The following is a 12,458-nucleotide window of genomic DNA, read 5'->3' on the forward strand; positions in this document are numbered from 1 at the left end:
CCGCTTTAAAGGGACAGTTTGCCTCTTTAAAGGGACAGTTTGCCTCTTTAAAGGGACAGTTCGCCTCTTTAAAGGGACAGTTCACCGCTTTAAAGGGACAGTTTGCCTCTTTAAAGAGACAGTTTGCCTCTTTAAAGGGACAGTTCGCCTCTTTAAAGGGACAGTTCGCCTCTTTAAAGGGACAGTTACCCGCTTTAAAGGGACAGTTCGCCTCTTTAAAGGGACAGTTCGCCTCTTTAAAGGGACAGTTCGCCGTTTTAAAGGGACAGTTTGCCGCTTTAAAGGGACAGTTCGCCGCTTTAAAGGGACAGTTCGCCTCTTTAAAGGGACAGTTCGCCACTTTAAAGGGACAGTTCGCCGCTTTAAAGGGACAGTTCGCCTCTTTAAAGGGACAGTTCGCCGCTTTAAAGGGACAGTTCGCCTCTTTAAAGAGACAGTTTGCCTCTTTAAAGCGACAGTTCGCCTCTTTAAAGGGACAGTTCGCCTCTTTAAAGGGACAGTTAGCCGCTTTAAAGGGACAGTTCGCCTCTTTAAAGGGACACTTCGCCTCTTTAAAGGGACAGTTTGCCTCTTTAAAGGGACAGTTCGCCGCTTTAAAGGGACAGTTCGCCACTTTAAAGGGACAGTTCGCCGCTTTAAAGGGACAGTTCGCCTCTTTAAAGGGACAGTTCGCCGCTTTAAAGGGACAGATCGCCTATTTATAGGGACAGTTCGCCTCTTTAAAGGGACAGTTCGCCACTTTAAAGGGACAGTTCGCCACTTTAAAGAGACAGTTCGCCGCTTTAAAGGGACAGTTCGCCTCTTTAATGGGACAGTTCGCCGCTTTAAAGGGACAGTTTGCCGCTTTAAAGGGACAGTTCGCCGTTTTAAACGGACAGTTCACCGCTTTAAATTTTTAGATTTAAACGTCTTTGATGCCGTTTAGGCTTGAATGCTTCTTCTTTAGGCCTTGCGAACCATTTCTGAGCAGCCGTGATTGGTTGAGCGATACGCACACTTTGGCAGGCCCCTTCTAAATTTCTTCAGAAATTTTCTAGTTATTATTATTATGCTTGAAGTTGTAGTAGTGGTTTTCCACCGATTTTTTTTCAGGTATTGTTTTCTGCCCCCCCAGATGAGCTAATTGCCCACCCACACATGCCATTCTGGTCACACCTCTGCTGTAGACATCGCATTTTCATCTCGACTTAGCTCGCTTGGAACCCCGGCCGAGTAGGTTGCTAAAAATGGACCCGAGCCGGTTGCTCGTACCTGGTGTAAAACCCTAGAAGTCGAGCCGGGTCGGTACTGGTGGAAAAGGAGCACAAGTGTCCTCGGTAAGTTGATCTTGCCGGCTCTGGCTGAGATTAACGGGACAGAATTAGTCCTGATGGATGCTCTCCCAGAACTGAATCTGTGCCGAGCAGCCAATCAAAAAGGAACTCCTTCCACTTTCATTATTGTGAGTTTTTACTTGGTGGTAAAGTAAAGGAGTCGGCATTCATACAGCCTTTTAAAATTAATCTTTAATTTACTTTTTTTACACATAAAACAAAGATGAAGCATAATATTGCATTATAAGATATGATGACAGGAAGGGAAACATTTATATTTAAAGCTCATATTGGATATAGTTTTTCATTCTTTTAAAGCCTTTAGAAGCTACTTAATAATTACAGAATTCCATCTTGAAATGAATCTGAAAGTTAAAACATCTTAAAGTGTTGATAGTCAGTGTGAGGTTTGATGGAGACCTTTTTCATGCGATAAACACCAACATCATTCTGGATTTGATGCAGTATTGTTCCAGACAGCTCAGCTTTGCCAGAAACTCTTTAATTTCTCCAATTTCTTCTGTTTCCGTGTTCAATCTTCTCCAGTTGCATGATGCTGTGCTGGCGGTAGCGGGATGGTTGTGGTATCGCTACTACCTTCCTGTGGTATTCTATTGATTTCTGGCTCTCCTTTCGAATGTAATATAGATGTTTTGCGTAGCAGTTGTAAAGCATCTGTTTATGTTCAGGGTCTAGATCTGAAGCAGCAGAAAGACACTCGTTGAATATCTTCTCAGCTTCAGCTACGTTCCACTTCGCGTATATTTCTGCAAGATTTAATTTTATTTCAAATGAAGAATCGGGATAAAGAACCATCACCTCCTTGCAGAGGCTGATCGCTCTGTCCATCCGTTGCCTGTCATAGTTGCCTGTCTCGTGAAAGATCCTCCTTATGTAGTATATGGCGGCGTACCTCTTTACATAATGGGAATCTGGATACCTCGTCAGGGCCTCGTCTGCCAAATGAATTGCTTCATCCATGGATATATGCTTTCTGTACAGCCTTAATAATGCGTTGAGGCCACTGTAGGTGCCGATTGGCTTCCGTAAAACCTTTCTCGCCAGCTCACGCGCATCATCGTCAACTTCTTCTCCTTTTGCAGCACGTATTTCCAGGTAGAAGGCAGCCAGGTACAAGTTGTCTGGATCGTGTTCTTTGGCGATTTTCATTATCTCCAGGACGTCAGCACTCAGGTTTTTGTCGTTGGCTTCAAAGCCGTGTGATAATGCCAAGGCTCGGCTGGTCTGCCATTCCACCATGTCCGGATTCATCCTGACGGCTCTCTGGAAGTAATCTGCAGCCTGCAGCTTCTTGTCTTTGTCAAACTTCATCAGGGTCCAGGCCTTCTCAGCGCAGATCTCCGGGTGGAGCTCGTCCTGGGACGGAGACGGGTATTTACCCATCAGGTCCTGGACCTTTAACAGGTAATCTTGACTCTGTGCTTGTTCTCCCAGATGATGATGCAGCCAAGCCAGATTCCCATAGTTCACCACCAACCAGGGGCCCTCGTCCGAGACCGAGTTTCTCATCTGGCGGAAAGCCTCTGTGGCCTTGTAGAGGAATCGACGGGCCTCTTCTTTAAAGCCCAGCAGGGAATGAACAAACCCCTGCAGGTTGTTAATGTGACCCCGCCAGCTGAACCCTTCCTCTGCGCTGATGTCCTCCAGCTGGTCCCGTATAAAGAAAAGTCTGGACCTGCTGGGATTCAGGTCCCAGGTGAAGTGGCACTCAAGAGCCTCCAGTTTGGACTCCAGTGTGGACTGACTGTTAGCAGCACTGGGGACATAAATAATGACAAATCTTAAAGCACATCAACAGAATAACGTGTTCTGGATAATTCAATTCAAATTCAATTCAAATTCAAAAATACTTTATTCATCCCAGAGGGAAATTAAATTTCTCGTGAAGAAGAAATAAGGAGGAACAAAGAAGCAGACAGTATATTATATAGTACTGCGTCACTATGGGGCGCTGGTAGAGGCGACATTACATCTCCAGAGAGAGGATAAACTTTTTAAACATTATTATGGGTGCCAATGCCAAAGGCATCATGGCACACATTACTATTGTGCATACTTATTATTTTCCCGTTTCCGTCACAAATTTTGGTGCGCTACTGGTCCCACAGGGTTGGTCCGACCTGAATAAAAAGCTTATTCCCGGGTGTCCAGGGATTGGGAATAGTGTGCTTGTATTTTTCTCTCTCATTACTCGAACGGAATGCCAGGAAAATTGGGAAAAACTGGGAATTTTTGCCCAATGTAAATGCATAACTCTGACAATGTTTAAATCCAGGCTGACAACAGTTCTATTTAGCTGTGCATATGACACCTGAAAGTATTTTATCTGCACTCTTCACTTTTAAATTAATTAATTAATGATTATTTTTTATGGGTTTTTAAATTTATTTAAATTTTATTATTATTATTTAATTTTTATTTATTTATTTATTTATTTATTATTATTTTTTAATGATTTTATTGCCTTCTTGTGATTTTATGTAGCTGTGAAGCACTTTGAATTGCCTTGTGTACGAATTGTGCTCTTTAAATAAAATTGCCTTGCCTTGCCATTAAAATTCATAAGTAATGGGACAAAAACAGCCCTATTTGGAGGCCTCATAACTCAGCCATACGGCATCACAGATACATCATTCGAAGTTTAAACAAAGCAGGAAAGACTCATCTTTAACTGAACTAAAAGGTTTGTTGATCTATTTTATAGCTTTGACACAACGGCAGTTTACGTTTTAGGAAAAATCAGAACTCCTCTCACTCTGCTGTCCTGGGGTCTCGCACTCTATTTTGACCAGCTCAAAATTAATACCAAAATCACTCAAACAAACGCCTCTTACGTCCAAAATGTTTATTGCACCTAGACAAATTATACTGCAAAACGTAGGTATTTTTGTCCTCTTTCACCCAAAGTCACCCTGATTGTGCTCGGCCTCACGGTTTTCTCTCAAATCACCTCTGAGCGCAAAGAGAGACCACTCGGGCTCCCATGCCCGGCCATTACAACCAGGCCGCCTCATCTCCTTATCAAATCGATATGAAGGCTGTAATTAAAACTGCCATAAAAACAATACCGTACATAGGAGCAGAATAAAAATTACACCAGTGGCTTCCCCCGTCCCTTCTGGCGCTCACGGTTCAAGAATTTGTCAGATATGACTCATAGTGTTCGAACAGCGACTATTTGTTCGAGGCATACGAATCAGTACTGAACACCAAGGTCAACTGTCAGTTGGTCATAGTGAGGGCGCTCCTGTCTGTTACACACAGCTGTCTCCATGGCAACCAGCCACACCTCTGCTACTCCTTGTGAGCCACAGCCAAGATGGCTGCCCTGTTATAACAGGTTTACGGACATAGATATGTATAGAATGGCTAGATGTCTCGTCCACGTTGCTGGGCAACGGAGTGGAACGTCCGCAGATGGCCGCCATCTTACCACAGGCAGCTCTCTCGCCGACAACATTGTGTTGATGGTGAAACATTCAAACATTCAAGAAATAACTTGCTTAATTCTCAAACATTTAGGTTATTATAAACATCAAAGTAGTAAGCTAATCATAACACTACAGACAAAGTCCATATTTATTTTTTTTAAATAAAAACGTAAATATTTAACGTTTATTTGCCCCATGACTCAACTTTATTTATCCCTTGGGATGACTCCCTAACTTTCTATTAATGTTACTTTGCTACCTAGTTTATATTTTATAGTTTATAGTTTGTATTTTGTGGACGGGGGTCAAAGGTCATTTCACTGCATGTTGTACCGTGTATAACTATGCATGTGACAAATAAAACTTTGAATTGAATTGAATTGAACTTTACTTCCCAATCTTACTTCATACCAAGTAATAATATGATTCTGCTTTCAGAAGCTCTCATTCTGGTTTGAAGGACTAAGTACGCTGTCATCACAACCAGCATAAACTGGGATATTAACGAGAATTCAGTTACAATCGGTGAGGAAAAGAAAAACAGCAGCAGATATCATTAAAGGCAGCCACTCACCTCATCGTTCGGTCGACTCAGAAGAACAAAGATGCATCCGTGTTCTGCCTTTTATCTGCGTTGGGCTTTTTAGTGCAGTGCCGTAAAATAACTAATGTTTAACCTTTGTGATCTTGTAAATGATGTTATCTCAGGACTCGGTGAGTTTCCTTTACCCATGAAACAGAAACACAGTTGGGTTAGTTAGACCCTAAATTATGTTCAGTTATTTATCTTTATCTAATTTTCACTTATAAACAAACAAATATAAATAATATCTACTTACTTCAAAAGAAGGCCATCCGAATTGTTAATAAAGTTAATTATATAACACCAACAAATCCTCTTTTTATTAACCAAAAGGCATTAAAATTTCCTGATCTTGTCAAATTGAACACTGCCGTAGTGATGTACAAGGCGTATAATCACATGCTCCCATCACCAGTCCAGGAGCTCTTTGAGCAGCGAGAGAGTCAGTATAAACTTAGAGGAACAGGTATATTCAAAAAGATTCAAACTAGAACGAATAAAAAAAGGTTTTGTATTTCTATTCAAGGTGTTAGTGTGTGGAATAAGCTAAATGAGAACTTAAAAAGTTCTAAAACAGTAGAAAATTTAAAAAAAAAAGGTATAAATCATTATTAATTGAAAATGATAAAACTATAGTATGAATGATGGACATTGTTTAGCTTTAAATCTTCTGTCATGTTCAGATGTTTTATGTAAAGTTGTAAAATATCGGCTGCAGTTGTGTTTGCTAGTCTTCTTTTCTTGGAATCATATATAAAGTGTGTAATAGGGCTAGGCACAATAAGTTTCTTTTTACTTCAGCCTAGACCCTTTTGGTCATTACATAATCAAATAAATCGATTGATGTTTATATTTTGTTATGTATTATAATGACCAAATAAAATTACCTTACCTTACCTTACTTCAAATCTGTGTAATTGGTCCTTTGTTTTATTAGTTTTCATTTATTGAACGACTATATTTCATGACTGTTGATTTTGCTGAGATGATGTGCAGCTGTAAACAGAAACAGGAAAACATGTACATGAAGGGAAATTTGACTTGTCAGGTTACCATTGTGAAAAAAATGAAAAAAAATTAAGTTATTAAAAAAAAAAAAAAAAAAAAACTGTCACGAGCAAAAAAACCTGATCCCAACACAATGGAAGACGTTTGGTATCATTTCCTTTGTATAAATTTTTTGAGTTATTTGAGATTAATGATTCAACCACAATTAAAATCTGGGGATAAACATAATTTTATGAACCATAAATCAGTGACATCATCCCTGAGCAGCTTAAAGCCGGCAGTAATAAACAAACTCATTCTGGTTGTACTGACGGTTGGTTGAAAGTCCACAAACACATGACAGGGAGGCAGATGGACAGCTCAACAACATCCAGGAACCAACTCTGTTGGTTTCCTTAGCTAGGAAATTGTTTTTGAATTGGCTCTATATGAACGAATTGGATTATTTTATGAATAATTATGATTACAATTAATTGAATTCCAATTGGCTTGAATTGGACTTTATTATCTAAGTGCCTTGAGATGACATTTGTTGTATTTGCTGGTCGTGCATCAGATTGTTTAGTATTGTTTGGCTGTTGTTTCATTTAGCTCCAAACTGGGACAAAACTATTTAATTTGCATGTGAACAATAAGTTCAGAGACGCTGTATTCTGTGTTGTTTACACATGAAATAAATGTCTTTGTTGTGGGGATGATTTAAAAGTTAAAGATGGTTTGATGTTTATAAGTTAAATTTTATATGAGAAGTTGAATTTGGATTTTTTTTGGTTTGATAATAGACGATAACTTGATGATAAAATATCTTTCATTGGGAAAACAGCAAAAAAGTTTCTTGGATTACAACAATTTTCAATTATTTTTCCATATTTCAGCTGTTTAGAGCTGAATTATTTAGATTCTGTGGATTTTATAGGGAAAATATCTGAGACTGAGAACCTGCCAAAAGTTTAGTTAGTAAGTCAGAAGCTTAGAGATTCAAATGAGTTACAGACTTTAAAAAGGAAATATTTCCAGACAGTCTACAGTTTTTTTTATTAGTTATGAGGATGTGAACCATAGTTTAGAACCAGGCTTGACTTTTACATTGGAACCAGGCTTTTTGGGCTTGAACTTTACATTGGTTTGAACCCCTTTAACTCTTTATTTATCGGCAGGGAACATCTCTGCTGACCCGTCACAATCTGTTCAAGCTCCTTCTCTCAGGCAGGCGTTACAGAGCTCTGTACACCAAAGCATCCCAACATAAGAACAGTTTCTTCCCTCTGATGAACTCATTCTAGTCTCAGAACTCTCACTGTGTAATAACTGTGTCTCTTTGCCTGTATTTAAGACTATTTATTATCATATTCACACTGTATTTGTGTAAATATAATCCATTCTTCCGTTATAAAGCCAAATACACTCTTTCATGTAAATACACCTGTTCCACTATTACACTACTGTTCCCTGTAAGTATTAGTACTTAACTTATTTAGCTATATTTAGTTTCTCTCTTCATTACTGTACATAGGCTGTGTAGTGGCTGTTCGTTCTCTTGTGTCAATAATCAAAACTAAAAAATGTCAAAAACCATAATAAACTAATTAAATCAAACGGCCACTGAGACAGCTAGGGAGTGAATTTACGCGGGTAAAATGAGTCCATTGTCCAGGCCAAAAAATTAGGTTTCTTTAGGTTTATTTCTCCAAACACAAGCAAACAAACAAAGAACAAAGAACAATGGGAATAATTAAAAACCCAATTTAACTCAAACAATACTTAATATCATAAACGACCAAAAAAGGTGTATTCACCAAACTAACCCCCCCAAAAGATAACTAAATAATAAGTGAGCCAAATATTACAAAATAACAAATAGCTCCTACAGGCTGTATCTTTTAGAGATACAGCCTGTAGGAGCTATTTGTTTAAAATGCTTTAAAATGCTTTTAATTCTATTTTCTTCTTTTTTTAAAGCCATTGTTTTTCTTTATTGATTTAAAGTAGTTCACTGTGTTTAATGATGCTTGTTCGGCACTTTGAGCAACGATGAGTTATAAATAAACATGGTTTCCCTGTTACACCAAGAGAATATTCTAATGTATTCGATGCAATACCAGATGGAGTTAGGAGATTTATTGTTGTAAAAGCTGTATTATTCCAGGCTCAACGCCTGATGCCATATATATTGGTAACCTATGTCCTTTACTGAGTGATAAAGCCACTAATCAGTGCATTAGAAATATTATTCAAAGAGATGTTGTTTCTAAACCTGCAGCTGTTTTTTTTTTATTGGAATAATGTTTATAATAACACAGATTTGGAGAACACTTGGATCTTGTCAAGGAAATTTTTTATTACAAATAAGGTACGAGAAGTTACATTTAAATTGCTCCACAGATGTTCTCCAGTCAAGACCCTTCTTGTAAAATACAAGATCAATATTGACACATACTGCTCCTTTTGTGGCAATGTAGATGAAACAATATGCCATTTATTTTGGGATTGCACCTACTCTCATTTCTTTTGGATTGACCTAAATAATTTTATAAACAACAAAATTGACTTTTATTACAAACTGAAAATCCAGCATGTTTTATTTGGTCTGACACAAAATGAGGAAAGAAATCCAGGAAAATTATATATTATCAACCTTCTTTTAATATTTGCTAAATTTCATATTCATTATTATGATTAACATTATTATTAACCTTATTGTATTTAAAGCAGTCTTTTCATCCTATTTAGGATCTTTGGAAAATTGTATGAATTCTAAAACCAGCAAAACAAGAAGATTATGTGAAGAATATAATTTGATTTAAATCATATACCTCAAGCTCTTTTATTTTACTTTTTTTCTTTCACTTATTTTGTTTATAGATCTCTAATTTAAAATGGTGAAATATATTTTATTTTTTTTAACTACCTTTTGTCCTATTGTGATGTAATATTTTCCTCTGTATACCGTATGTTATGTTCAATATGCAATAAAAAAATTTTTTTTTTTAAAAAGAGTTAAAAATAAACTTGACTTGACTGAGTTTCACCGCTGGGTGGCAGCAACGCGCTAAACCGGAAATACGATGAAGAAGAAGAAAAAAGAAGCAGCAGCAGCAGAAGAAGAAGAGCGTGCTGAGGCTATTTCCTGTGCGACAGAGTCTCAGGTAACATGTAGCAGCGTTACTGAGCAGATCTGCTGGATTTAATCTCCGACTCCGACTTTTAAACGATGACTGGAACTTTCTGACGGCCCGGCGGAGGAGGGCAGGCAGGCGGAGGGTCTGAGCTCCGCGTCCGGGATGGAGACCTGGACCCCGAACCCCCGAGCCAAGCCGTTCATCCCGCGGCAGCAGCGGAGCTGGTACCTCACCTGGAAGTACAAACTGACCAATAAGAGGACGGTCCGCCGGCTCTGTCAGGTCCGTAGCTCAGCCAGCAAAGCTGCTCTGAACAAAGCTGCTGGTCCTGGTATGTCTCCGCTTCTGTGGTCGGATTGTGGGGGGAAAAAAGCCTGAAACTGGGAGAGAACCAGAACAAAAAGCGATAAACAGGTAGCTCAGTGATGACGTAACGGCCTCCTGAGACAGGGAGTGTGAACAAAAATACATTTAAGAGAACAAACCTCCATCTTCTGATCAGATGCATGAGGAACAGATCAAATCAAATTAATTTATATAGCACATTTCATGTACAAACAGTTCAAAGTGCTTCACATAAAATAAAAGCATTGCAGCAGGGAGTGGAAGAAGCATTAAAAATACATAAAAGAAGATAAAGATAAACAAATAAAATGATTTAAATGAATTTAAAAACAAGCAACAGTCCAGATAAGTTAGAAGATATCGTGCAGATTTCATGCATAGCTCTTTGGTTTCTGTCTCCTCGCTCTGCTCCTGTAGATCCGTCCTCGTGTCGTCCAAACTTCATCCAGGAAATGTCGAACGATCTTATCTGTTTCATTGTAGGAAGGAGATTAAAATTCGATTAATTGTGCAGCAGCCCCAGAGGATCCAGCTGGTTTGGATCCCTCCTGCATGGAAACACTCAGCTGCTCTGTTCAGGCTCCAAACTTCCATCTTTCTGCATCTTTCAGTAAAAAACATTATAAAGTGTTCATTAATCCCGCTGAACTCCCCATAAAGCTGCTCTCATTCACATGTTTTTCTGTTTCTTTGGTCAGAAACTGGGACTGAAAATCAGCCCATTGAGACTACGAGTCAGCTCAGCTTAAAGGGACAGTTCACCTCTTCTGACATGAAGCTGTGTAACATCCCATATCAGCAACATCATTTCTGAACATCTTCTTACCCCCTGCTGCGTCCTGTGAGCAGAGTTCCAGCCTCGTTTTGGTGTTGATGAAGGTAGTCCGGCTAGTTGGCTGGGGTTTAAAAAATAAAGCGTTTTGCTTCTCAGAACAATATGCGTTCAACAGAGTAATACATTTGCATCACAAAATGGTTCTCCAGGAAAAAGCCAGACCTCACAATCTCTTGGCCCTATTTTCTCTCTTCGTATCACTGCCTGCTGTGCAGACCGAGCAGCAAACACCGTAACAGGCGCGGCTGTCGGCAGGCGGCAGCAGGCAGTGATACGAAGGGAGAGAAAATAGGGCCAAGAGATTGTGAGGTCTGACTTTTTCCTGGAGAACCATTTTGTGATGCAAATGTATTACTCTGTTGAACGCATATTGTTCTGAGAAGCAAAACGCTTTATTTTTTAAACCCCAGCCAACTAGCCGGACTACCTTCATCAACACCAAAACGAGGCTGGAACTCTGCTCACAGGACGCAGCAGGGGGTAAGAAGATGTTCAGAAATGATGTTGCTGATATGGGATGTTACACAGCTTCATGTCAGAAGAGGCGAACTGTCCCTTTAAAGAGGCGAACTGTCCCTTTAAAGCATTTCCAGACCGTCGCTCTGCTCTAATAAAATCCTGATTTTAGAACCACAGAATCAGCGTTAAAGCAGCTTAAAGACGGCGTCTGAGCAGAGAACTCAGCTGAACTCACAGGGACCACAGAGGAGGTTTGCAAGGTTTTCTCTCCCAGTTTTCATCCCCAGAGGAAGAGTTACTGAAGTGTTTCTGGAACACACTGAATACCAGTGAGCTTTTTCTTCTTTGTATTGAGCTTCAGCGACGATAACACCTCAGATACAGCAGCTAAAGGTGCGCTGGAGCACGTCTAATGTTGGCCTCTCTCTGGGGAAGTCTCCCTCAGGCCTTTCTGCCGACAGGTTTGGTAGAATAAAGTTCACTCAGGAGACCCGGGTCAGGGGACCGGTCTGAGCTCAGTGTTTTTATGGTAGAGGCGGTTCTGATGTGGAAGCTTCCTCGCTGTCTGATGGGATGTCTGAACAGTGTTCCCCCCCCGCAGGCCGGCGCTGTGCTGTTTCTCCTGGTAACCGTCATCGTCAACATCAAACTCATCTTGGACACGAGAAGAGTCGCCGACGAAGATGCAGCAGCTCAAGAATACGGTAAGAAACGCCTCTGACTCCTTTAGTTCTGGTTTAGTGAAGATCTCGTCTCGTTCTGAGAGTAAAACTTTCACTTTTCTCTGTTTTTTTGTTTCCCTTTTCCACTCGCTCCTGCAGAGGATGCGATTCCCAACATGGAGACGCCGCGCAGGCCGGCCAACGGACGCAAAGTGCTGGACATCGAAGTGTACTCCAGCCGCTCCAAGGTGTACGTGGCCGTGGACGGGACCACTGTGAGTGGCAGACTCCCACCCACTGATCATAATCATAAAACGCTCTTTTTTTATTTTATTGGTATAAACATGAGGTCTGTGATCATTTTATTTTTATTTTTTTAAACATTTATTGCACATTTTGTTAATTTACAAACGTTAAACAACATCGAACAATAAGGTACATACAAGAAAAAAAAACTGATAATAATAGCAATAATAATTATTAAAATAAAATTAATAAATAACTGGAAGAAGAAAAAAAAGAAAAGAAAAAGGGGGACGTTTTTATCCACAAAAAAAAATATCATTGCTTTGAAATATCTGTTACCATGGAAACGTCTGCAGATATTCACTTTAAAGCTGCTCAGAACTGAACTAACTCTGGTTCTGCCTCAGATTCTGGGTTTATGTTCATGTTGGAACAT

General features: G+C 39.7%; 1 protein-coding gene and 1 pseudogene across 1 annotated transcript in view; one reads left to right on the forward strand and one right to left on the reverse strand.

The window, feature by feature from the left end:
• Nucleotides 1-1,738: 1,738 nt before the first annotated feature.
• On the reverse strand, nt 1,739-7,595 carry LOC142400006 (interferon-induced protein with tetratricopeptide repeats 2-like; annotated as a pseudogene).
• Nucleotides 7,596-9,458: 1,863 nt separating this feature from the next.
• Nucleotides 9,459-12,458, forward strand: part of pomgnt1 (protein O-linked mannose N-acetylglucosaminyltransferase 1 (beta 1,2-)) — a 36,505-nt gene continuing 33,505 nt past the window's right edge. Inside the window, exons 1-3 of the mRNA XM_075486090.1 lie at nt 9,459-9,757; nt 11,716-11,818; nt 11,936-12,051. Coding sequence (XP_075342205.1) covers nt 9,638-9,757; nt 11,716-11,818; nt 11,936-12,051 — 339 coding nt within the window. The 5' untranslated portion in view covers nt 9,459-9,637. The remainder of the gene's footprint in view (nt 9,758-11,715; nt 11,819-11,935; nt 12,052-12,458) is intronic.

The sequence above is a fragment of the Odontesthes bonariensis genome, chromosome 15 (assembly GCF_027942865.1).
Source record: "Odontesthes bonariensis isolate fOdoBon6 chromosome 15, fOdoBon6.hap1, whole genome shotgun sequence".
Taxonomy (NCBI): domain Eukaryota; kingdom Metazoa; phylum Chordata; class Actinopteri; order Atheriniformes; family Atherinopsidae; genus Odontesthes; species Odontesthes bonariensis.